Source organism: Salvelinus fontinalis, chromosome 40 (genome assembly GCF_029448725.1).
Source record: "Salvelinus fontinalis isolate EN_2023a chromosome 40, ASM2944872v1, whole genome shotgun sequence".
NCBI lineage: Eukaryota > Metazoa > Chordata > Actinopteri > Salmoniformes > Salmonidae > Salvelinus > Salvelinus fontinalis.
Window position 1 is genome coordinate 27,268,242 of NC_074704.1, and position 27,629 is coordinate 27,295,870.

Sequence of the window (27,629 nt, forward strand, 5' to 3'; positions counted from 1 at the left end):
ACTGCTCACCAGAGTTGACGTCAGGAACTATTATATATTCACTGGGAACTAAACAGATTGAAGTGGGGAGGGACTACCTGAATGTGTCCAATAAGAAACGCCTGTTTTCCTTTCCCATTTCAAAACCTTTTGATACAGCGTGAACTAATGAATATGACCCTAGTTGCCATTACTGGCATTTTTTCAACGCAGTTCCTGAAATGCCAAAAAATGAATTGGAATGGCAGTCATTCTATTTTATGTTACAGGCTATGAAAGCACATTTTGTCATTTGTTGACATCCCAACATGACACATTTGGTAACACTTAATGTGAATGACAATCTTGAATCTGGAAGAATGACAGTTAATATTGCTTTCTGTTTTGTCCGTCTCCAGTTGACCTTTTCGCTAAGTGCATTTCTACTGACAGGCGAGTGAGTCTCTGTCGTAGCACAGTTGATAATGATGATGAAAATGGTATTGGTGAAACATGATGCTTATGATGGTGCAGGTGATGAAGAAGAGTAACTCATACCTGCAGATCTGGTCCTCTCCAGCTTGGGCTCCCTCTCTCTCCGGCCCTCTCCCTCCTTGTCGCTCGGCTGGTCCAGGAGCAGTGCAGGGGACTGGCATCTACAGAAAGACGGATATGACAAAGCTAGCGGTATAAGCAAACTGGTTTAAATCTTCAAAAGTGGGAGGAAAGATATGACGTCTTTGCTGAACATTCTAACCCTGAAGACAATCAGGTCAGCCATTTTTTTGTTTTTCGCCCAAACAAACTCACAGTTAACTGACCCCGTACCTGAATGATCCAATGTAGAGCTGCCAGTTCTTTTCACAAGGGTTGGTAACCCTTGTCCTGGAGTGACGTAGGCACTTAAAAATGTTTTTGATTTAACCTACCTGGATGACCAGGTGTTATGCATTTAGACAATCATTTAACTGACCAATTACCTCAGTTGGTATGGTGTGGTACCTAATCGGAGCAAAATCCTGCGGCACTCCAAGAACAGAGTTGCCTACCCATGCCTTGCCTAATCACAACTGTATCGACTTTCAATGCAATCATTTTGTCAAATGAGAATTGTTGTCCTAAACTCAGGCCTCAAAGAGAAAAGAGAATGCTAACCAGCATATCATGGCTGCCAAACATTAGAATTCAGAAAATGTGTTCAAATTATAGTCTTCTCCCACAGCATCCTCAAAGCTTTGCCATTGCTTTGCATTGGAACCTTTTAAGTGCATTGTAATACTTATCAACCCCACGTCCTGCTCTACACACCACTGGCCATTGTTTCACTGTTTCTCACCACTTGGCTCGTCGCACGGAGCTATTTCAAACCTTTCCCTTGGTGTGTAACAGTATCCGTTAAGCTGCGGCTGCCCGGACACATTTCCACAACGGATGCTGTGGGGATATTGAAGGAATGCCTTATAACCTGAGAGCCAGGGTCCGGCTGGGGCCTCTGGCCCGGCGCCTATAACCTGGTCTGGACTGCCGAAGGTCAAGGAATGGGGGTACTGGAAGAACCAGGATGGGGGGGGGGGGGGTAGTAACGGTATTGTTCTGTCCTAGATAGAGGAGACGGCCTATCATATGACACAACTGGTCCCACTACATATACTTAATGTATGGGTCACTGTATTGAATATATACACAATGCTGAATATATGGGCCGATGTAGTGAAAATAAACACTACACTGATGCTTCTGCATTGTTTGGTCTTTGGTGTTTTAGGCTGGGTATCTGTAAAGTACTTTGTGACAACAGCTGAGGGATAAAGGGCTTTTAAAATAAATGTGATTGAATTTGATTGATTCATATGCAGTATGAGTCACTGTGAATGCTGAACAGTTATGAAAATTGCTTTGGATAAAAAAAAAATGCTAAATGACCATAGTATTATTATAGTCCTCTTTCTCTAAAGATTATGTGCCATCTACAGTATGCACAGGAGGGAATAGTCTGGTTTAAAGGAGTGTAAATATGGATTGAACTTTCGATGTAAATATCTAGCCTGTAGCACTATTCATATGAATTTTAATTGTGCATTATTCTTGTGTTTCTATATATTATGTACTTTGTCTTTTTAAGCACGTGACCAAATTAATTCCCCCCCGTTGGGATAATAAAGTTGATCTAATCTAGGAGCAAAGAAAAGCACCTAAATGCATTTTATTAGATGACAGCCATCTCTCCCATTTATTTGTGCTCGGGGTCTGTAGATTTCTCCTAATGCTCATAGCTGTAGGCCTATCTGTAACCGGGACACACAACAGACGCCATCAAATATGGACCTGATTATTTTGAGAAAAGTAAACATCCAATGAAAACTTTGATTTTGGACTGAACTATCCCTTTAAACAGATAAGTGGGCGGGGTTTCCACTTTTGGTACTATTTCATTGGCACGATTGCCCCAGACAAGCTACATCAGGCGCAGACACAGTATTTGAATATAATTGTATTCAAACCCAGTCTGCTGTGTACGTAACTCTCCATGGAAGGGTGAGGCTTGAGGTTGAGAGTTCCCTCACATGTACACCGTAGTCGTCCTAAAATATACACCATAGCTGTCATAAAATGTGCACCGCAGCACTGTGCTCTAATGCACTTACCCGTTAATGCATCCCGCCTTCTGGGACCAGGTGCCACAGGGTCCGGGGTCACTGGATGTGGACTGGTTGCTTGGGGAGCTGCAGTACAGTTGTCCTGTTTCTCGACTGCTACAGGAGGCCGTAGGGGAGATCTCATATTCCTGCAGTATCCTGAAAACCACAAAATAACATTCAGGGGACATTGAACCTAAACAGGCCTCAAAGTGCCCCACCTATTGGCTACAGCTCCAATGGCCCCGTTGAATGGAAAGGGTTTGTTGTTGGTTTGATTCTCAAAAGGGCCACGCAGACTAGGTCTAAGGAAACGATTTGACTGCACCGAGCAGACCAAACCAAATTGGCCACCGGGTGGGTCTCTTGGGATAAATGCATCTGCTAAACGACCATGTTATCACAGATATTATTCTCAGGAGTTGTGAAACAAAATAAAAAGAGCTGTCAAGACAACGTCAGGCGTGTCAATACAACTCATCACCTCGCCTGGACGCATGATGCATATGATCCTGTTTGTTTGTTTTGTATATCATTATGTGTACTATGCCAAAGGTCAAATTACAGATAAGAACGTTTATATATATGAATATTAAAAAAAAGAGGGTTTATTCGATACTGACAATACAAAGAGTAGGTCAACCGTTATATTGTGATGATAAGTTGTAACTGGACTACGAGAATCCCATCCATTTATGACGTGTGCTTGGGGAAATACTTGGGAAACATAGCGTAACTAAGCAGTTAGGCAAGGCGTTATTCTTAGCCTGAACACACTGTTCCAAGCCTCCGCGGAGTGGGAGATGCTCGAGCCTCCGACTCGTGAAACCCGACTCTCCCGCCGGCCCGGGAAGAACGCGGAGCCCTCGAAAAGGAAACACGGAATTACACATCATATGGAAAAGCTGCGATGGGATGGTAAATGTGCAATGGAGAAGCGAGCATAATGGAGGTGTGAAAGGGATCTTCAATGCTGCATCTTCAGCAGCATTGGAGCAGGCCTGCGTCGCAAAGCGTTGGCAGCTGCAAATTGAGTCCCACTCCCTCTTAATTAGCTGGCAAAGCTCTGACTAGGAGTCGAAGCCACAAAGTGTTTGCATATGTTTATTGTGTGGGGATCGTTTTGAATTCCGTGTCTCCATGTAGGTTTCCCTTAGGAAAACATGTCACCTGAATGGTTCCACTGTACTACCTCAGAGTATCACTTCTGTTTTTTCTGTAGAACCCAGGCAAAGTGTCACATATGACAAATACGGTATGGTAAAAGTGTGCGGGGAAATGTAATGTTACGTGACTCATAACCCAGAAATCCGTTTTTTATATTTCCCGCTGGTAACGGTGTGGTGACTCCCGGTACGCTCCACAGTGCTTATAAGAACCAGTATGTTACTATATTAACTGGTCTGGTCCAAAACGTAGACTGAGGAGGCTAGTGTCTTGGAAATACGTGGTCATTTAAAATTGTAAATATGTTTTTATTTTCAAGACATTACGGCGACATTGAAAATTCAAACTTTGTTCTGAAAGCTCTCCCCCTGAAGTGTAGCTCAAAGCGCTAACTAAAACCCAAATAATAATAAAGGACAAGGACTAGTGGGTCAGGACTTTAGGTTCACTAAAGCCTTAGATGGAGTTTATCGTAGCACACTGCACTTTATTATGGGCGACAATTTTAGTACTCATCACTGCATTCTTCTACCAGAAAGTTGGTTGGCCCTCTGATGTCACGTAGGTTGATACATTGCCATGTTTTCATTTATAAAGCCATTTTACAAAATCAGTACAGTGGGACTGACATCTTCACTAAACTTTAGACACCTGGTCTCAGGGATGGCGAACTCTGAAAATTCCGTTGGTCTCTACAGAGTTCTGTAACTCAGCTTTTAGTTTTCTGCCAACTTATTTGGTGGAACAATCTTTAAAATGTTCTTAAATGTGATGTTTTGGTGCCTCTAGGGTAATTCAGAAAGCTGATTGAGGACCTTATTACTGATAAATGGGTTTGTTTTTTTATGACCGTGTTTTCCTTTCTGCTTGCGTTTTGTATTTATATTTTGATGTGGGTATTTTCTGTAACTCAGGGTGCCATCTGTAAAAGAGATCTTGGTTTCAGTATGAATTAGAGGTCGACCGATTATTGGAGGACCAAAAAAAGCCGATAACGATTAAAATCGGTCGATATACACTGCTCAAAAAAATAAAGGGAACACTTAAACAACACAATGTAACTCCAAGTCAATCACACTTCTGTGAAATCAAACTGTCCACTTAGGAAGCAACACTGATTAACAATACATTTCACATGCTGTTGTGCAAATGGAATAGACAACAGGTGGAAATTATAGGCAATTAGCAAGACACCCCCAATAAAGGAGTGGTTCTGCAGGTGGTGACCACAGACCACTTCTCAGTTCCTATGCTTCCTGGCTGATGTTTTGGTCACTTTTGAATGCTGGCGGTGCTTTCACTCTAGTGGTAGCATGAGACGGAGTCTACAACCCACACAAGTGGCTCAGGTAGTGCAGCTCATCCAGGATGGCACATCAATGCGAGCTGTGGCAAGAAGATTTGCTGTGTCTGTCAGCGTAGTGTCCAGAGCATGGAGGCACTACCAGGAGACAGGCCAGTACATCAGGAGACGTGGAGGAGGCCGTAGGAGGGCAACAACCCAGCAGCAGGACCGCTACCTCCGCCTTTGTGCAAGGAGGACCACTGCCAGACCCCTGCAAAATGACCTCCTGCAGGCCACAAATGTGCATGTGTCTGCTCAAACGGTCAGAAACAGACTCCATGAGGGTGGTATGAGGGCCCGACGTCCACAGGTGGGGGTTGTGCTTACAGCCCAACACTGTGCAGGACGTTTGACATTTGCCAGAGAACACCAAGATTGGCAAATTCGCCACTGGCGCCCTGTGCTCTTCACAGATGAAAGCAGGTTCACACTGAGCACATGTGACAGACGTGACAGTCTGGAGACGCCGTGGAGAACGTTCTGCTGCCTGCAACATCCTCCAGCATGACCGGTTTGGCGGTGGGTCAGTCATGGTGTGGGGTGGCATTTCTTTGGGGGGCCTCACAGCCCTCCATGGGCTCGCCAGAGGTAGCCTGACTGCCATTAGGTACCGAGATGAGATCCTCAGACCCCTTGTGAGACCATATGCTGGTGCGGTTGGCCCTGGGTTCCTGCTAATGCAAGACAATGCTAGACCTCATGTGGCTGGAGTGTGTCAGCAGTTCCTGCAAGAGGAAGGCATTGATGCTATGGACTGGCCCGCCCGTTCCCCAGAACTGAATCCAATTGAGCACATCTGGGACATCATGTCTCGCTCCATCCACCAACGCCACGTTGCACCACAGACTGTCCAGGAGTTGGCGGATGCTTTAGTCCAGGTCTGGGAGGAGATCCCTCAGGAGACCATCCGCCACCTCATCAGGAGCATGCCCAGGTGTTGTAGGGAGGTCATACAGGCACGTGGAGGCCAGACACACTACTGAGCCTCATTTTGACTTGTTTTAAGGACATTACATCAAAGTTGGATCAGCCTGTAATGTGGTTTTCCACTTTAATTTTAAGTGTGATTCCAAATCCAGACCTCCATGGGTTGATAAATTTGATTTCCATTGATAATTTTTGTGATTTTGTAGTCAGCACATTCAACTATGAGTTAAAGTATTTAATAAGAATAGTTCATTCATTCAGATCTAGGATGTGTTATTTTAGTGTTCCCTTTATTTTTTTGAGTGTCACGCCCTGGCCTTAGTATTATTGGTTTTCTTTATTATTTTAGTTAGGTCAGGGTGTGACATGGGTAATGTTTATGTTTTGTTGGTTTTGGGTGTTTATTTGGTAAAGGGGTTATGGGGTGTAGTAGATGGTTTTGTGTTGAGTGTATATGTCTAGAGTTGTCTATGTTGGTTAGTTATCTAGGAGAGTCTATGGTTGCCTGAATGAGTTCCCAATTAGAGACAGCTGATTTCGGTTGTCTCTGATTGGGAGCCTTATTTAGGGTAGCCATAGGCTCTCATTGGTGGTGGGTAATTGTCTATGTAGAACGTTTGTAGCCTGTATGTATGTGCACAACGTTTGTAGCTTCACGGTCGTTTTGTTGTTTTGTTAGTTTGTATAGGTTTTTGTGTCGTGTTCATCTTCGTGTTATAATAAAAGAAGATGGCTTATTTTCCAACTGCTGCATTTTGGTCCGTTAATCCGCCACACGATCGTGACAGAATTACCCACCATAGGACCAAGCGGCATGACCAGCGGCAACAGGAGAAATACAAGGATTCATGGACATGGGAGGAAATTTTAGACCGGGAGGTACCAGGAGAATATAACCGCCCCAAAGCTGAGCTGGAGGCAGCGAAAGCAGAGAGGCGGCGATATGAGGAGCTAGCTCGGAGGCAGGAAAAGGAACCTACAAAGGATCTGGGTTACACTACGTGGGAGGAGATCGACAGGTGGGCGATCAACCCAGGGAGAGTGCCGGAGCCCGCCTGGGATTCTCTGGCGCAGTGCGAGGAGGGATACCGGCGAATGGAGGCAGCACGACGAAGCGGTAGGAAGCCTGTGGGAAAACCCAAAAAAATTCTTTGGGGGGGGCTTAAAGGGAGAGTGGCGAAGTCAGGTAGGAAACCTGCGCCTACTCCCTGTAATTACCGTGGAGAGCGAGAGTACGGGCAGACACCGTGTTACGCAGTAGAGCGCACGGTGTCTCCTGTACGTGTGCATAGCCCGGTGCGGGTTATTCCACCTCCCCGCACTGGCAGGGCTAGATTGAGTATTGAGCCGGATGTCATGAAGCCGGCCCTACATATCTGGCCACCAGTGCGTCTCCTCGGGCCGGTTTACATGGCACCAGCCTTACGCATGGTGTCCCCGGTTCGCCTACATAGCCCGGTGCGGGTTATTCCACCTCCCCGCACTGGTCGGGCAACGGGGAGCATTCAACCAGGTAAGGTTGGTCAGGCTCAATGCTCAAGGGAGCCAATACGCCTGCACGGTCCGGTATTTCCGGCGCCACCTTCCCGCCCCAGTTCAGTGCCACCAGTACATACACCACGTAACAGGCTTCCAGTGTGTCTCCAGAGCCCTGTTCCTCCTCCACGCACTCGTCCTATGGTGCGTGTCTCCAGCCCGGTACCACCAATTCCGGCACCACGCACTAAGCCTCTTGTGCGTTTCCAGAGTCCTGTGCATCCTGTTGCTGCTCCCCGCATTAGCCCTGAGATGCGTGTCCCCAGTCCGGTACCACCAGTTCCGGCCCTACGCACTAGGCCTAATGTGCGTCCCCAGGGTTCAGTATGCCCTGTTCCTGCTCCCCGCACTAGCCCTGAGATGCGTGTCCCCAGCCCGGTGCCACCAGTCCCGGCACCACGCACCAGGCCTACAGTGCGCCTCAGTCGGCAGGAGTCTGCCGTTTGCACAGCGATGACTGAACTGCTCGTCTCCCCAGCGCCATCTGAGCCATCCGTCTCCCCAGCGCCATCTGAGCCATCCGTCTCCCCAGCGCCATCTGAGCCATCCGTCTGTAATGAGCCTGCAAAGCCGCCCGTCTGCCATGAGCCTGCAAAGCCGCCCGTCTGCCATGAGCCCACTGAGCCGTCCGCCAGACAGGAGCCGCTAGAGCCGCCAGCCAGACAGGAGCCGCTAGAGCCGTCCGTCAGACAGGATCTGCCAGAGCCGCCAACCAGACAGGATCTGCCAGAGCCGCCAACCAGACAGGATCTGCCAGAGCCGCCAACCAGACAGGAGCAGCCAGATCCGTCAGCCAGCCATGAGCAGCCAGATCCGTCAGCTAGCCATGAGCAGCCAGATCCGTCAGCTAGCCATGAGCAGCCAGATCCGTCAGCTAGCCATGAGCAGCCAGATCCGTCAGCTAGCCATGAGCAGCCAGATCCGTCAGCTAGCCATGAGCAGCCAGATCCGTCAGCTAGCCATGAGCAGCCAGATCCGTCAGCTAGCCATGAGCAGCCAGATCCGTCAGCCAGCCATGGGCCATCCCTCAGTCCGGAGCTGCAGTCCCTCAGTCCGGAGCTGCAGTCCCTCAGTCCGGAGCTGCCATTCCTCAGTTCGGAGCTGCCCCTTACCCTGGTGCTGCCCCTTACCCTGGTGCTGCCCCTTACCCTGGTGCTGCCCCTTACCCTGGTACTGCCCCTGACCCTGGTACTGTCCCTGACCCTAGTACTGCCCCTGACCCTGGTACTGCCTCTTACCCTGGTACTGCCCCTTAGTCCGGAACTGCCCCTGAATGCAATGGGGTTAAGGTGGAGGGGGGTCGTTTGGAGGAAGCCTAGGAGGTGTTTAGGTACTGTGGTGACGTGGGGACCGCGACCAGAGCCGGAGCCGCCACCGTGGATGGAAGCCCACCCAGACCCTCCCCTAGACTGTGTATGGTGCGCCCGGAGTTCGCGCCTCAAGGGGGGGGTTATGTCACGCCCTGGCCTTAGTATTATTGGTTTTCTTTATTATTTTAGTTAGGTCAGGGTGTGACATGGGTAATGTTTATGTTTTTTGTTGGTTTTGGGTGTTTATTTGGTAAAGGGGTTATGGGGTGTAGTAGATGGTTTTGTGTTGAGTGTATATGTCTAGAGTTGTCTATGTTGGTTAGTTATCTAGGAGAGTCTATGGTTGCCTGAATGAGTTCCCAATTAGAGACAGCTGATTTTGGTTGTCTCTGATTGGGAGCCTTATTTAGGGTAGCCATAGGCTCTCATTGGTGGTGGGTAATTGTCTATGTAGAACGTTTGTAGCCTGTATGTATGTGCACAACGTTTGTAGCTTCACGGTCGTTTTGTTGTTTTGTTAGTTTGTATAGGTTTTTGTGTCGTGTTCATCTTCGTGTTATAATAAAAGAAGATGGCTTATTTTCCAACTGCTGCATTTTGGTCCGTTAATCCGCCACACGATCGTGACATTGAGCAGTGTATATATATTTGTAATAATGACAATGACAACAATACTGAATGAACACTTATTTTAACTTAATATAATACATCAATAAAATAAATTTAAATAAATAATGAAACATGTTCAATTTGGTTTAAATAATGCAAAAACAAAGTGTTGGAGAAGAAAGTAAAAGTGCAATATGTGCCATGTAAAAAAGCTAACCTTTAAGTTCCTTGCTCAGAACAGCAAAAATCCTTGAAGCTGGAGACTCAAATCTCCCTCACTAGCTTTAAGCACCAGCTGTCAGAGCAGCTCACAGATCACTGCACATGTACATAGCCCATCTGTAAACAAACCCATCTATCTACCTACCTCATCCCCATACTGTATTTATTTATTTTTCTTGCTCCTTTGCACCCCAGTATCTCTACTTGCACATTCATCTTCTGCACGTCTACCATTCCAGTGTTTAATTGCTATATTGTAATTACTTTGCCACCATGGCCTATTTATTGCCTTAACTCCCTTATCTTACCTCATTTGCACTCACTGTATATATACTTTTGTTTTCTTTGTTCTACTGTATTATTGACTGTATGTTTTGTTTATCCCATGTGTAACTCTGTGTTGTTGTATGTGTCGAATTGCTTTGCTTTATCTTGGCCAGGTCGCAGTTGCAAATGAGAACTTGTTCTCAACTTGCCTACCTGGTTAAATAACGGTGAAATAAAAAAATAAAATATGAAAGCTGGTTTCTTTTAACATGAGTCTTCAATATTCCCATGTAAGAAGTTTTAGGTTGTAGTTATTATAGGACTATTTCTCTCTATACCATTTGTATTTCATATACCTTTGACCATTGCATGTTCTAATAGGTACTTTAGTATTGCCAGCCTAATCTCTGGAGTTGATAGGCTTGAAGTCATCAACAGCGCAATGTTTGAAGCACAGTGAAGAGCTGCTGGCAAACGCAGGAAAGTGCTGTTTGAATGAATGCTTACGAGCCTGCTGCTGCCTACCATCGCTCAGTCAGACTGCTCTATCAAATCATAGACTTAATTATAATATAATAACACACAGAAATATGAGCCGTAGGTCATTAATATGGTCGAATCCAGAAAATACAATTTTGAAAACAAAACGTTTATTCTTTCAGTGAAATACGGAATCGTTCCGTATTTTATCTAACGGGTGGCATCCCTAAGTATAAATATTGCTGTTACATTGCACAACCTTCAATTTTATGTCATAATTATGTTCAATTCTGGCAAATGAATTACAGTCTTTGTTAGGAAGAAATGGTCTTCACACAGTTCACAACGAGCCAGGCGGCCCAAACTGCTGCATATACCCTGACTCTGCTTGCACAGAACGCAAGAGAAGTCACACAATTTCCCTAGTTAAAATAAATTCATGTTAGCAGGCAATATTAACTAAATATGCAGGTTTAAAAATATATACTTGTGTATTGATTTTAAAGAAAGGCATTGATGTTTATGGTTAGGTACACATTGGTGCAACGACAGTGTTTCTTTCGCGAATGCGCTTGTTAAATCACTGCATCGATTATATGCAACGCAGGACAAGCTAGATAAACTAGTAATATCATCAACCATGCGTAGTTAACTAGTGTTTATGTTAAGAGTGATTGTTTTTTATAAGATAAGTTTAAATGCTAGCTAGCACCTTACCTTGGCTCCTTGCTGCACTCACATAACAGGTAGTCAGCCTGCCACGCAGTCTCCTCGTGGAGTGCAATGTAATCGGCCAGAATCTGTGTCCAAAAATGCCAATTACCGATTGTTATGAAAACTTGAAATCGACCCTAATTAAAAATCGGCCATTCCGATTAAAATCGGTCGACCTCTAGACTGAATCGCTGATAAAATAAAGATGAAATAAATTCACCATTTGGTGCCAAGCGGGATTGACATCTTAACTCATGACGTATTAAGTTTAATGAGAGAAATGTCACAACAACCATTTGGTTCCCAGACTGCCAACAGAAGAGTTTTTAGCGAAGCAAACCACCCATTTTCTTCAACAGGTCTATAATATACACTGACTGGTACAAAACATTAAGAACACCTTCCTAATATGGAGTTGCTCCTCCCCCCCCCCCCTTCTCCGTCAGAACAGCCTCAATTCATCGGGGCCTGGACTCTACAAGGCTTCGAAAGCATTCCACAGGGATGCTCGCCCACGTTGACACCGATGCTTCCCACAGTTGTGTCAATAAGGGATCAAAGCTTTCACCTGGATTCACCTGGTCAGTCCATGTCATGGGAAAGAGCAGGTCTTCACAATATTTTGTACACTCAGAGTAGACTTGTAAAGTCTTCCATAACAGACATATACAAGGACACTCCAATCTGAAAATAGAGTTCTCTCCTGAGAGGCCAATCCATGCCGCAATCACTCCTGTGAAACCACCGGCTAGAAGGGAATCACTTCATCTCAATTTTCCGCCAGCAAACAGGCTGTGCTTTTCTTTCTACAAAAGGTCAAACTCATCCCACACAATTGCACTACTCCCACATATACCAGTATGCTTGCATGCGCACACACAGTTGTCACACAGTTGTAAATGGACATGCACACACTGATTAGATGTAACACCACAGATACGCATGGCATGGACACACACGCGCGCGTTCAATCTGATGTGTAATGCAACACTACCCTGAAAGACCAGTGCTGAGGTAGCCTTACTGTCGCTGTGTGTGTGTGTGTGTGTGTGTGTGTGTGTGTGTGTGTGTGTGTGTGTGTGTGTGTGTGTGTGTGTGTGTGTGTGTGTGTGTGTGTGTGTGTGTGTGTGTGTGTGTGTGTGTGTGCACAGACAATCGTGGACAGTCCACAGCAGAGGGGCAGTGCAGGGCTGCAAACAAGCACCTCAACACTCTAGAGCTCAATAAAACATTCACACGCCATGACACCCTGCTAGCTAACACCCCCCCCCCCCTCCCTCCCCCCATGCTGTGTGCCATTTTTAAATAACAGGGGCACAACATGGAGGTTGATCCTCAACCCTCAGACAGAGTGAGAAACATACACTCTAAATACAGGGTAGAGAAAGTTGATGCTTATGGAGTGATAATAAGCCAACAAAATGAAACATTTCATAATACAAATTCAACATGATTAGATTTGGATAAAAATTCTGTTGCCACTAAAATCACTCCATCAACCTATGACCCAACATAAGAGCAAAAATAAAACACTAGGAAAAACCTTATGGTCTCTTCTGTTTGTTTTTCTGTTAGTATTATATCACAGTGCCAAAGAGCTCTTCTCATCTACATTCAGCATTGATTCAGTTGTTTTCTCTAGTCCTGGGACCCACTGTGTGTGCAAATACCATCTGACACAATGTCTATGAGAAACACTGATTTAAGTATAGTAGCCACAGTATGTTAGAGTTGGAATTAGAGCTGGGTCGAGTTCATTAGGCATGAACGGTAGAAACAGACAAACAGGGACGGTTTACCCAGACTTGTCAAATAAAAGCTCATTCCTGTTTTCCATTGCAAATCATTTTAAAACACTGTTGGTTTCCCTAACGCCCCTTCCGCCATCTTGTTTTTCTTCCTGTCAGAGCCCAGTCTCCCAGTCATGTATTTGCCACTTGCTAATTTTATGCTAATCAAATTACAAAAACCTTGACCTCATTATGCACAGCCTATGCTAATATCGTGCAGTGTGTCAGTGATACTAAGGATAGAGGTGCCATTGTGTCCGTCGAGAAAATGATACAATTTCACTAACAAAAACAAGTCGGCAATGAGTCCTATTCAATTATTAGTACAGGTCCTTGGGATGAGTCAGACATGGTTGGCAAGCAAATCTGTATATGTACATGAAAATATTTTCTGAGTTGGAGTGACTCCTCATGCCAAGCAAGGAAGCATGCTTGATGTAATATAGCTCAAGTCTCTTTCGGTGACACACTTTGAGCATGATCATGAGTGTCAAAAGGCAGGGATACTCAAATCTGGCCTCCAGACAAGAAGTACTGCTGATGTAAATTCTTCGCTCGAAGCAGGGACTGATTAAGATCGAGATTCCACTCACTAGCACTAACCAAAACAGTGACAATGAGTTTACTCTGTTCGGGAAAAGTAACATCAGGACCTTGGCCATCCAGGCTCAAAATTTGAGTACCTCGGATCTAGGGCGCTGGAACGAGGAACTATGAGTCAAAGAAGATGGAAGTGGGTGCTGAGGTGTACCTGGTCCCGTCCTGTTGCTTCCTGTCGAAGGAGGTGCTGCGGGAGATGGCCCCCTGGGCGTAATGGAACATCTGCTGCCCGGGGCTGGGGCCCTGTGTGGGGGAGGTCCGGGACATGGATGGGCCACCACCCGGGGCTGCTGAGACACGGTGCCAGGCGGCAGCCGCGCTGGTCTTGTACTCCACCACGGGGACGCGGTACATCTCCGAGCAGCTCCTGATAGAACAAATCAAAGACACCTTAACAATTGAGCGTCTCACAAAACAATCTTAAAGCGGTGAAGTACATGTACTTATATTATACTGTAAGAGCATGAGTAAGTGTTGTTACATGTTATTGTGTGCATCTAATGTAAAAAGTGTGACACAATCCTCATAGGCTACTCTAAGTCAATGGGAGAGTTATGTTGATATTTGGCAGATGGACTGCATTTAAAGTGTTAGATATTTTGAGATTTTTCACTGCCTGATACGTCCGATTCCAAAAGAGGTACAGCCGTCATTCCACCTCTTTCTTGCTCGCTTGATTTAACCCTCAGAACATAGTATTAACCCAATATTCTGAGTGCGAAAGAGATGACCAACTTTCCATTGCATTTGGGACCAGACGCTGCCAACTTGTGTCCAACCTCATCCAAATGTACTGCTACTTTGCTACAGTTAAATATGTTCAACATTTGCTGACGGATATGAGCTACATTGACTAAGCCTGTGGCCGATTGACATCAATAACACTGGTATTAGTATTTTATTAGGATCCCTATTAGCTACTCTTCCAGGGGTCCACAAAAAACATGACATAGCACATAACATTAACAGAGCAGAGATAATTAGCTATATAGGCTGAGTCCCAAAAGCCCCCCTATTTCCTATACTGAACAAAAATATGAACACAACATGTAAAGTGTTGGTCCCATGTTCCATGTTCCATGAGCTAAAATAAAATATCCCAGAAATGTTCCTTACGCACATATAGTACAAAACTATGGATCATGTTGTTTTCTCCTTCACTCTGCTTGATTCCTGTTAAAACATGATTTGGCAAGTTTCAAGATCTCAACCGACGGCATTGGAATGTCCCAAAAAAATGGCACAGCCGAAAGCACTGTCTTGATTCATAAGTCTCAAATGGCACCCATTTCCATTATAATGCACTACTTTTGACCAGGGCCCATAGGCTATTTTTGAGTGGCCTTTTATTATACGGTGCACCTGTGTGATGATCATGCTGTTTAAATCAGCTTCTTGATATGCCACACCTGTTCGGTGGATGAATTATCTTGGCAAAGGAGAAATGCTCACTAACAGGAAGGTACATTTTTTTGGTGGATCTATTCTATATGGGAATAGATCGATGTAAATGCACCAGCTAAAAACATATGAGGTACAGTTGAAGTCTGACGTTTACATACACCTTAGCCAAATACGTTTAATCCGAGTAAAAATCCCCTGTTTTAGGTCAGCTAAGATCACCACTTTATTTTAAGAATGTGAAATGTCAGAATAATAGTAGAGAAAGTGATTTATTTCAGCTTCTATTTCTTTCATCACATTCCCAGTGGGTCAGAAGTAAACATACTCTCAATTATTATATTATTATTATTGGTAGCACTGCCTTTAAATTGTTTAACTTGGGTCAAACGTTTTGTGTAGCCTTCCACAAGCTTCCCACAATAAGTTGGGTGAATTTTGGCCCATTCCTCCTGACAGAGCTGGTGTAACTGAGTCAGGTTTGTAGGCCTTCTTGCTCACACACGCTTTTTCAGTTCTGCCCACACATTTTCTATAGGATTGAGGTCAGGGCTTTGTGATGGCCACTCCAATACCTTGACTTTGTTGTCCTTAAGCCTTTTTGCCACAACTTTGGAAGTATGCTTGGGGTCATTGTCCATTTGGAAGACCCATTTGCGACCAAGCTTTAACTTCCTGACTGATGTCTTGAGATGTTTCTTCAATAGATCTACATAATTTTCCTGCCTCATGATGCCATCTATTTTGTGAAGTGCACCAGTCCCTCCTGCAGCAAAGCACCCCCAAAACATGATGCTGCCACCCCCATGCTAGGAACAACAAAAGGCCACTAAAATGTGCCGTTTTGTCACAACACAATGCCACAGATGTCTCAAGTTGAGGGAGCATGCTAACTAAAGGAATGTCCACCAGAGCTGTTGCCAGAGAATTTAATGTTCATTTCTCGACTACCTCTCCAATGTCGTTTTAGAGAACGTCCAACCGGCCTCACAACCACAGACCACGGGTAAACACGCCAGCCCAGGACCTCCACATCCAACTTCTTCACCTGCGGGATTGTCTGAAACCAGCCACCCGGACAGCTGATGAAACTGATGAGTATTTATGTCTGTAATAAAGCCCTTTTGCTGTGAAAAACGAATTCTGATTGGCTGGGCTTGGCTCGCAAGTGGGTGGGCTTATGCCCTCCCATGGCTGCGCCCCTGCCCAGTCATGTGAAATCCATACATTAGGGTCTAATGAATTTATTTAAATTGACTGATTTCCTTATATGAACTGTAACTCAGTAAAATCATTGAAATTGTTGCATGTTGCATTTATATTTTTGTTCTGTGTAAGAATAAAACGGCACAAGTTTAAGTGCAAAGAAGGTAATGGTGTTTAACCTACCTCCTGGGTGTACCGTCTTCGTGGGGCTGGACGATGACCACGCTGACTGTGTTGGACGTGCGCAGCAAGTCGATCATCTGCTCGTGGGATAGTGTGGCCACAGCCACCTTGCAGATCTCCATCAGCCGGCTGCCCGGACGGAGACCCACCTGCCAGGCGAAGCCAAAAGGCTCCACGTCCGCCACCACGCCCTCGAAGTTGACGTGGAATCCCAGCTGGCCCAGACCGTTCCGCCTAAGGGTCACCTCCACTGTCTCGCAGCCCCGGGTGACAATCTAGGACGACATGACCAAGAGAGTCAATTCCAGCCTACTCTGAGCTAATGGCTTTATTAGGGTTTATCCATGTTGGCAATTGTTTTGATGCGTTATGAGCATTACCTTATAAAGCCTACTGTAGATCAACCTTTACCCCCCAGTTAACCTCATGGAGGGGCAGTAATTAGCAACTTTGTGGTTTGATCTAATCCACACAAAAACAAAAAACTTCAAAATCGCACGAAGCCAATGAGAACTTAAATCATTATCCCTTTTCAAGATAAAGTTGGTTGAAAAGACTAAAGGGCTCCATTCAATCAAACTTGGCAACAAAAACGAAATATAGTCCAAAAGTGGTCTGAGCTGGCCTCTTGAAGCGCAGGAAACAGTTACGGGATTTGACAAAAAAAAAACGTTTGCCAACAACAGAAGAAATACCTAGATCATTTCAGAACAAACCAGCCAATCGAACAATGTCAAGCTCTGCAGAGATTAGGGTCGTCCCGATGCCAAAGGTTAAAAAAAACACAATCTCTGTTTTGAGTGGCAACGTGTTTACTATTTTTCATCCAGACTCCCCAGTTCTTCCCCCCTTTTTGGCGTCTTAAAGCCTGGGCGTACGAGGCTAATGGTATCGTAACAACCCTAGCAACAACCCTAGCAACCCTAGCAACAACCCTAAACACCTTTGGATTATGCCATTTAACTGAACTGTAAAGGGCCTGGGACAGAGCGCTCAGGGACACCCGACCCCATACGACCTCTCGTCTCCCCCTAAATAACACAATTATCAACCAAATGACTCAATCAATTACAGGCAACAACAAAAAAAGCAGGAGGAAAGTACATGCCCCGGCAGGCGTTTATTACCAACAGTGATTCAAGAACAGTAACTTCTAACAACAAACATATTGTTGTGAGGCTGAGGTAAAGTGGCGGTTTAAATGGGGGACATCTGCTGACTTGCTGACTGAACTGCTGTGACTTGGGCCGGCTCCCAGGACTTGAGTAATCTTCTCAATGCGGCATTAACCCGTAGTAAACCATTTAACTAAACAAGATCTTTTCACATCAGATATTTTACAAAATACCAATTAGTGAAAAAATATCAGAATTGGGCTACCTGTCTAAACGCAGCCAAATACTGAGGTACAAGGTTTTATGCAAGTGTCTTATGATATTAAACTACAGTTCAAAAGTTTGGGGTCACTTTAGAAAAATCCTTGTTTTTGAAAGAAGAGCACATTTTTTTGTCCATTAAAATATCAAATTGATCAGAAATACAGTGTAGACATTGTTAATGTTGTAAATGACTATTGTAGCTGGAAATGGCAGATTTTGGGGGGAATATCTACATGGGCTTACAGATGCCCATTATCAGCAACCATCACTCCTGTGTTCCAATGGCACGTTGTGTTAGCTAATCCAAGTTTTTCATTTTAAAAGACTAATTGATCATTAGAAAACCCTTTTGCAATTTTGTTAGCACAGCTGAAAACTGTTGTTCTGATTAAAGAAGCAATAAACTGGCCTTCTTTAGACTAGTTGAGTATCTGGAGCATCAGCATTTCTGGGTTTGATTACAGGCTCAAAATGGCCAGAAACAAAATACCTTTCTTCTGAAGCTTGTCAGTCTCCTCTGAGAGTTCCTCTGTCCAGTGTCTGTGTTCTTTTGCCCATCTTAATCTTTTCTTTTTATTAGCCAGTCTGAGATATGGCTTTTTCTTTGCAACTCTGCCTAGAAGGCCAGCATCCCAGAGTCGCCTCTTCACTGTTGACGTTGAGACATGTGTTTGCGGGTACTATTTAATGAAGCTGCCAGTTGAGGAATTGTGAGCGGTCAGTTTCTCAAACTAAACACTAATGTACTTGTCCTCTTGCTCAGTTGTGCACCGGGGCCTCCCACTCCTCTTTCTATTCTGGTTAGAGTCCGTTTGCGCTGTTCTGTAAAAGGGAGTAGTACATAGCTCTTCAGTTTCTTGGCAATTTCTCGCATGGAATAGCCTTCATTTCTCAGAACAAGAACAGACTGACGAGTTTCAGAAGAAAGTACTTTGTTTCTGGCCATCTTGAGCCTGTAATCAAACCCACAAATGCTGATGCTCCAGATACTCAACTAATCTAAAGAAGGCCAGTTTCATTGCTTCTTTAAATCAGAACAGTTTTCAGCTGGGCCAACATAATTGCAAAGGGGTTTTCTAATGATCAATTACCCTTTTAAAATTATAAACTTAGATTAGCTAACACAACATGCCATTGGAACACAGGAGTGATGGTTGCTGATAATGGGTCTCTGTACGCCTACTTAGATATTCTATTAAAAATCTGCCATTTCCAGCTACAATAGTCATTTACAACATTAACAATGTCTACAGTGTATTTATGATCAATTCAATGTTATTTTAATGGACGACAAATGTGCTTTTCTTTCAAAAACAAGGACCCCAAACTTTTGAACGGTAGTGTATGTCTCACGCAGAAGTGGCCAATCTTCTCTCTGGTCGGTCCAGTGTGGGTACAGCCAAGCAGTAACAAACTCAAACCCAATTCAAGTAATCAACTAAACCTAGCCTTCAGTAAACACTTGGAGAAGTTGAATTAGATATGTTCCTTGTGGGTCCGATTGGCGACCCCTGGTTTAAAGGACTTTAACACTGAGGCGTGGTTTCCCGGACACAAATTAAGCCTGGACTAAATTTAATTCTCAATGGAAGATCTTAATTGAAAATAATGCTTAGTCCAGTATTAGGCTTAACCTGTGTACAGGATGTGTAGCACTGAATTATGTTGTCTTTTAGCCTAACACAACCTTCTTACCTCCAACCTCTGCATGATCTCCCGGACGTCGTCCCAGCATCCTTCCAGCGTGGAGAACACCACACACTCGCCTCGCTCGTAGAAGAGCCGGACGCTCCCAGATGTTGCGCTCCAACCAAGGACGTCGCGGCAGTAGCAGTTGAACACCACCTCCTTGGACACCTCTTCGATCAGCACCACAAACTCATTGGAGACGGCCAGCAGGCAGCCAATGTCCGACGACTGGCCAAAGTCCCGGGCCACCACGGCCCAAGTGACTGCCCCGTAGCTCTGGAGGTGGGCGTTCCGCCGGGGTCGGCTGCGCTCTTTCTTCTTGACACCCAACGAGATGAAGCTAAACTTGGCCGCTGAAGAGTCCACGGGGTTGGCGCTTACAAAGTTCTCGGCCAAATCTTTCAGGTACTCTTGTCGCGTGCGCATGGCCATGGCGCGGAACTTGTCCGACTTATGCACCGCATTCTCACCGTTCATCATCTTGGCCAAAAGGAAGTCCCGGAACATGGCCGACTTTGGGAAGAGCACCCCCTGGGGGATGGGAGGACCGAAGGCGGGCACGTCTTTAGATCTGGTGACCGCCACACTAAAATAAAGACAAACAGCTATTTTAATCCCTCTGTCGTTTACCATCATGATATTTTATAAGTAACACAAACAGGTCAAAACAATACATTTGAGAGAGATTTGTTGGGGGGGAATTTGAATTAAAGCCACTCCCTGGAAATGAAAAGGTTACAAACTGTTGTTCTGCCAATCAAAGGCCAATTACAAGAGCAGAACAAGTGGTTTCATGACCAACTGTACATCATATTAGATAGCTAAAGTGCTGTTCCATTGCGTGAATATAATTGACTACACAAGCTTAATTTTAAAATCCTCTGTTATAAATAGAGGTGTGGTTTCAGTTTAAACAAATATAGGTTGTTTCAACCCTCACAGTGGTGTAGGTAGTGACAAGCAACTGGTGTTTCTGTATGATCAGAATTCTGATTCAAGACTCAGGTCCTCTAACAGTAAGGGCCGGAAATCATTGTAGTGGATTTGAATCGTACAGCAGCATATCCAAATCAAATCAAAGTTTATTGGTCGCTCACACAGATTTGCAGAAGTTATCGCAGGTGCATCAAAATGCTTGTGTATCTAGCTCCAACAGTTCAGTAATAGCTAGCAATTAAAAAACGTAAAATACACAATCCAGAAAAATAACAAGCAATGTCAGAGACTGGAATATAAATATATAGTGGGGAGAACAAGTATTTGATGCACTGCCGATTTTGCAGGTTTTCCTACTTACAAAGCATGTAGAGGTCTGTAATTTTTATCATAGGTACACTTCAACTGTGAGAGACGGAATCTAAATAAAAAAAATCCAGAAAATCACATTGTATGATTTTTAAGTAATTAATATGCATTTTATTGCATGACATAAGTATTTGATCACCTTCCAACCAGTAAGAATTCCGGCTCTCACAGACCTGTTAGATTTTCTTTAAGAAGCCCTCCTGTTCTCCACTCATTACCTGTATTAACTGCACCTGTTTGAACTCGTTACCTGTATAAAAGACACCTGTACACACACTCAATCAGACTCCAACCTCTCCACAATGACCAAGACCAGGGAGCTGTGTAAGGAATCAGGGTTAAATTGTAGACCTGCACAAGGCTGGGATGGGCTACAGGACAATAGGCAAGCAGCTTGGTGAGAAGGCAACAACTGTTTGCGCAATTATTAGAAAATGTAAGAAGTTCAAGATGACGGTCAATCACCCTCGGTCTGGGGCTCCATGCAAGATCTCACCTCGTGGGGCATCAATGATCATGAGGAAGGTGAGGGATCAGCCCAGAACTACACGGCAGGACCTGGTCAATGACCTGAAGAGAGCTGGAACCACAGTCTCAAAGAAAACCATTAGTAACACACTACGCCGTCATGGATTAAAATCCTGCAGCGCACACAAGGTCCCCCTGCTCAAGCCAGCACATGTCCAAAAGTCTGAAGTTTGCCAATGACCATCTGGATGATCCAGAGGAGGAATGGGAGAAGGTTATGTGGTCTGATGAGACAAAAATAGAGCTTTTTGTCTAAACTCCACTCGCCGTGTTTGGAGGAAGAAGGATGAGTACAACCCCAAGAACACCATCCCAACCGTGAAGCATGGAGGTGGAAACATCATTTTTTGGGGATGCTTTTCTGCAAAGGGGACAGGACGACAGCACCGTATTGAGGGGAGGATGGATGGGGCCATGTATCACGAGATCTTGGCCAACAACCTCCTGCCCTCAGTAAGAGCATTGAAGATGGGTCGTGGCTGGGTCTTCCAGCATGACAACGACCCGAAACACACAGCCAGGGCAACTAAGGAGTGGCTCCGTAAGAATCATCTCAAGGTCCTGGATTGGCTTAGCCAGTCTCCAGACCTGAACCCAATAGAAAATCTTTGGAGGGAGCTGAAAGTCCGTATTGCCCAGCGACAGCCTCGACACCTGAAGGATCTGGAGAAGGTCTGTATGGAGGAGTGGGCCAAAATCCCTGCTGCAGTGTTGCAAACCTGGTCAAGAACTACAGGAAATGTATGATCTCTGTAATTGCAAACAAAGGTTTCTGTACCAAATATTAAGTTCTGCTTTTCTGATGTATCAAATACTTATGTCATGCAATAAAATGCAAATGAATTACTTAAAAATCATACAATGTGATTTTCTGGATTTTTTTTGTTTTGTTTTAGATTCCGTCTCTCACAGTTGAAGTGTACCTATGATAAAAATTACAGACCTCTAGATGCTTTGTAAGTAGGAAAACCTGGAAAATCGGCAGTGTATCAAATACTTGTTCTCCCCACTGTAAATACACACATATAATGGTGTAAAGGCAGTATGGACAGTATTGTCCAGCAGTTGATATATAGGTTGAGCCATGACTAGAATACAGTATATTGAGTGCATTCGGAAAGTATTCAGACCCCTTGACTTTTTCCACATTTTGTTATGTTACATCCTTATTTTTCCCTTATCAATCTACACACAATACCCCACAATGACAAAGCAAAAACAGGTTCACACATTTTTATTTATTAAAAATAAAATATCACATTTACATAAGTATTCAGACACTTTACTCAGTACTTTGCTGAAGCACTTTTGGCAGCGATTACAGTCTTGAGTCTTCTTGGATTTGAAGCTACAAGCTTGGCACACCTGTATTTGGGGAGTTTCTCCCATTCTTCTCTGCAGATCCGCTCAAGCGCTGTCGGGTTGGATGGGGAGCGTTGCTGCACAGCTATTTTCAGGTTTTTCCAGAGATGTTCGATCAAGTTCCAGTCCGGGCTCTGACTGTGTCACTCAAGGACATTCAGAGACTTGTCCAGAAGCCACTCCTGCATGGTCTTGGCTGTGTGATTAGGGTTGTTGTCCTATTGGAAGGTGAATCTTCGCCCCAGTCAGAGGTCCTGAGCGTTCTTGAGCAGGTTTTCATCAAGGATCTCTGTACTTTGCGCCGTTCATCCTACCCTCAAATCCTGACTAGTCTCCCAGTCCCTGCCACTGAAAACATCCCCACAGTATGATGCTGCCATCACGCCTCACCGAAGGGATGGTGGCAGGTTTCCTCCAGACGTGACTCTTGACATTTAGGCCAAAGAGTTCAATCTTTGTTTCATCAGACCAGGGCATCTGGTTTCTCGTAGTCTGAGAGCCTTTAGGTGCCTTTTGGCAAACTCCAAGTGGGCTGTCCTGTGCCTTTTGCTGAGGAGTGGCTCTGGTAGCCTTGCATGCATTAACACGCTTCAATTACTTACTTACGTCAGCCACGGAGGACGAAAGCATAGAGTTCTGGTGAGCATCGGTAGCTATGTCGGCGGCTCTATGTTGTTTTCCTCGAAGCGACAGAAAGTGTTTAGCTCGTCCAGGAGTGAGGTGTAGGTGTCCACAACGTGGCTGGCTTTCCTTTCATAATCCGTGATTGTCTGGAGTCCCTGCCACATATGTCTCGTGTCGGAGCCGTTTAACGCAACTCCACTGTGTAATGTTGTTTTGCCTCTTGATTGCGTTACTGAGGTCACGCCTGCTTGTACAGGTCCACATTCCCCTGTCACCTTGCCATGGTTAAATGCGATATTTCACACTTTTAGTTTTGCGCGAATGCTGCAATCTATCCACGGTTTTTGGTTTAGATGAGTTCTAATCGTCACAATGGGACAACATCCTCTATGCACTTCCTTATGAACCCAGTCTCCGAGTCAGTGTGTATGTCAATACTACTATTCTCAGAGGCGACCCGGAATATTTCCAGGTCCGCATGATCAAAACAATCTTGAAGCATAGATTTCGATTGGTCAGACCAACATTGAGCAGTCCATACCACGGGAGCTTCCTGTACCCGTTTGCCTATAGGTGGGCAGGAGCAGAAGAGAGGTGTGGTCTAATTTGCCGAAGGGAGGGAGGGGGATGGCCTTGTAGCCCGCCTCAAAAGGGAGAGTAGCAATGATCCACGGTCTGTGTTGCGCATGTAGCACAGGAGATGTGTTGATTGGATTTCGGTAGCATTTTCCTCAGATTTCCTTTATTAAAAAGTCTCCAGCTACAATAAATGCCGCTTCAGGATAAGCGGTTTCCAGTTTGCACATAGAAAAGTGTAGTTCCTTGAGAGCCGTCGCAGTGTCGGCTTGGGGGAGAATATACACGGCAATAATGATGACCGAATAAATGTATTTTGGGGGGGTAATGCGGTCAGCATTTGATGGTGAGGTATTCCAGATTGGGAAACCGTTACCACAATCACACAGAGAACCCTGCTGGCTGAATGGACAATATATCCGCAGAGTCATGATTCTGTAAAAAAAAAGACTGTTATACAGTCCCTGATGTCTCTCTGGAAAGAGATCCTAGCCCTAAGCTTGTCAACTTTATTATCCAGGGACTGAACTTTAGCGATGGAGGGAGTTGACACTTGATTCAACAAACATTAATAGAGGTACTTCTTATAATGATTGGATTCCAGCCTTATTGAAATTGGGCCCTTAGGTACATGAATGCTTGAATCAATGCAAGTTAATTGAAACCAGCTTTACACATCTCTCACACCATGCATTTTAGAAGTGTCGGCGGTCCACTTTGCTCACCTGTAGCAAACATTTTCTGTGCAAGGGTTGTGGACTCTGACGATGATGAACACGTGCTGGAAGTGTGAGCGAATGTTTTTGGGAGTGAAGGGAAGAGCACCAGATTCCTGGAAGATGACGGTGACGATGTCATTTCCAATGTGCCTCTTCCTCAGTAGCTAAATGGCAAGAAAAGGAAACGGAAAAGAAAAAGCACATTAGAATTCAGAAGAATAAATGCCCGTACAGTACATGAGAGACTAGGACAAGGTCTCAAAGGCTGATGAAGACCTAAATGATGGAAATCTATCCCATTCTAGAACACAAGTCAAGCTGTTAAGTGGTCAAGGAAAGGATATGGAGAACAGTAAAACTTGTTTATTTGGAGTCTATCAGAGGGCCTGTGGGAGCTACAGTTCTGTCATATTGCTTATACCTCTCATATCCTCGCCAATCAACAGAAGTGCTAAAGGCAGTGGCTAGGGTCCAGGGTTTCTTAACAAGGCGATAGCCTCCTCACCAGGAGGCCATAATCTGTTAAGTCCCTTGGTGTAGGTGGTAAACAAACGGGATGAGGGGTGGAATTGACTGGATAAAGGGGCTCAAGTAGCGGCAGAGCCTCTGCCGACCTTGGGGGGGGGGGGGGGGGGGTTTGGGTTTACGGCTAATCTCAGAAATCAAATGGGATCCCAGGGGAGGAATAATAATAATAATAATAATAATCATCATCAAGGCCCAAGACACATGGCCCGTTCTAATTTCGTAAAGCTCAGAAAGACACTGGCCCTCGTTCCTGTATAGGTGGCTTTCTATGAACGCTGGGCAGATTGCGGCATGTCCAGGAATCAGGATTGCCAGATGGCCACAGCTTTAAGATGGCCTAAAATCTTTATTGCTGTAACTTAATTTCAGACCTGCAGAATAGTCCATTAATAAAAAATAAAAAAAACTGATCTGAATGCTGTTCCCAAGAGCTTTACGTAAGATACTGCTTACGACTGCAAAGCAAATAGAATCAACATGGTGCACGTGACAATTCATTTATAGGGCGTGTTGCTATGGTCTAGATAGAAAGACCCACCCAGGCATATTCACAGACACCAAGCAGAGTGGGAATTGAATTGAGGAGTGCATGTGAAATTGTTGTCGTGGCAACATCTCCAGAAATATAATTTCCAATTAACAAGTCACTGACTGGGGGGAAATTATGCGCAACTCTGAAATGAAGAGTGCCAATTTCTAATATTGGAGAGCAGATTGTGACTAAAGGATCAACATGGCAAGATACCTGCTGTAGTAAAGGGGTATAAACTAGAAGAAATGTTCATGATAATGGTCACTAAAAATGAAGATTTAAAATAGGGTTGCATTTAGAGTTAACTTCATTAACATAAGTGATTTAAAAAATATATTTTTCAAAGCAGCTTAAAAAATGTGAGCTTGACTTGAGTTTCTGGGGGGGGGGGGGGGGGGGATACCAAGCTAACATATGGAATTGTTAAGATGGTCATATCAAGGATCATTTAGCCATTTGATTTAGAATTTTAGAACCCCTTTAGGTATCCCCCCCAAAAAAATATTAAAACAGTATTTGATGAAACATTGAATTTGGGCTTACTGAACTTAGCCGATAGAAAACACATTGATAACATATTCATACATGTAAAAACAGATCATTTTTAGATAGTAAAAAAAATTAAGTTTGTTTTGAAGTGTCTGTCCTATATCTGAGTGATATAAGATCAGGAAACTATTTAATTATTTTTGCACATATTTAACCCAATTTTTTGGGCACTAAACTATTGCCATATATACTTTAATACATTTTTTAAACTGTTACCGGGTTGCCAGTTAAACCCATGTAATAAAATAGATAGCAACTAGCTTAGACGGATTTTGATGGGGATTTTTTTATTATGCCAATTAATTTCCGCGGCTCTGCGACAATCTAACTCAAGAGGGTTATGTCCAGTGGTTTTTACTTAAGTAAAAAAACGTTGAAGTACTACTTAAGTAGTTTTTGCGGGTATCTGTACTTTACTATTTCTACTTTTACACTCGTAAAGAAAATAATGTACTATTTACTCCATACATTTTCCTTGACACCCAAAAGTACTCGTTATAATTTGAATGCTTAGCAGGACAGGTCCAATTCACACGCTGATCAAGAGAACATCCCTGGTCATCCCATACTAAGGTATCTTTACTTCTACTGAAGTATGACAATTGGGTACTTTTTCTACCACTGGTTATGTGCACATTTCAAGTTTAGATTCAGCCCTTAATGTTTCAAAAACTGACCTACTAGATCTTTATGTTAATTATCAAAAAGGTGTTAAATTGCTCTTTTGAAGTGGCACTCCAAAATCTGGCTTTAAGGGCAGTTACAACAATATTCAAATACCTCAGTGGCAGTGACATTTGCCGAGACCAATCTCTCAGACTATTCACACAAATGTTGGGGGCCCACTGTGGGTGGACACAGATTGACTAGAGCTGCTTTAAAAGGGATACTTGGGGATGTTGGCAATGAGGCCTTTTAGCTACTTCCCCAGAGTCAGATGAACACGTGGATAAAAATGTTACGCGTCCGTGTCCAGTATGAAGGAAGCTAGAGGTAGCGTTGCTAGCAGATACCCAGAGACTTCCAGAGTCCACTCACCTGTTGTCTGTTGTTGGGGGTGTAGGGGAGCAGTGTGGACACGTGGAACATCAGCTCGTAGTCTTTGTAAGTAGTGTAGAGAGAATGTGTTCCGGTGGAATCCGCTGTAACACCCAAACAAAGAATTTAGGTCAGAGCAGCTCAGACGGAGACATTCTAAACAATAGAATTGAAAAGAATGCTATACTGCAGTCTCCGGGAAAAATGATCTGCAATAAGATCATTGTATTCTGCAACAATAATCCTGTGGTGTTGCCAGGGACGGACTGGAACCAGAAATGAGCATTTCGAACATTTCCAGCACAACGGCCCATTTGTTTTCGAGAGGCCCCCCATTATTAGTCAAATAACGATAATACAGCGCAATTTTTTTTTTTTTCAACAAATGTACACAGGACCACTGGGCTGACAGACCTGCTATCTTGCATTTGCCTGAAATGCCCTATGGC

The 27,629-nt window shown here is 44.3% G+C and overlaps 1 protein-coding gene across 2 annotated transcripts in view; it reads right to left on the minus strand.

Annotated features, from left to right (window-relative positions):
* LOC129839736 (signal-induced proliferation-associated 1-like protein 2) overlaps positions 1-27,629 on the minus strand; it is a 105,262-nt gene that overhangs the window by 23,411 nt on the left and 54,222 nt on the right. For both annotated transcript variants that reach the window (XM_055907339.1, XM_055907338.1), the window contains exons 6-12: positions 27,181-27,284; positions 24,540-24,697; positions 19,426-20,005; positions 16,352-16,626; positions 13,713-13,928; positions 2,604-2,753; positions 517-614 (exon numbers count right to left, since the gene is read on the minus strand). In XM_055907339.1, coding sequence (XP_055763314.1) covers positions 517-614; positions 2,604-2,753; positions 13,713-13,928; positions 16,352-16,626; positions 19,426-20,005; positions 24,540-24,697; positions 27,181-27,284 — 1,581 coding nt within the window. The remainder of the gene's footprint in view (positions 1-516; positions 615-2,603; positions 2,754-13,712; positions 13,929-16,351; positions 16,627-19,425; positions 20,006-24,539; positions 24,698-27,180; positions 27,285-27,629) is intronic.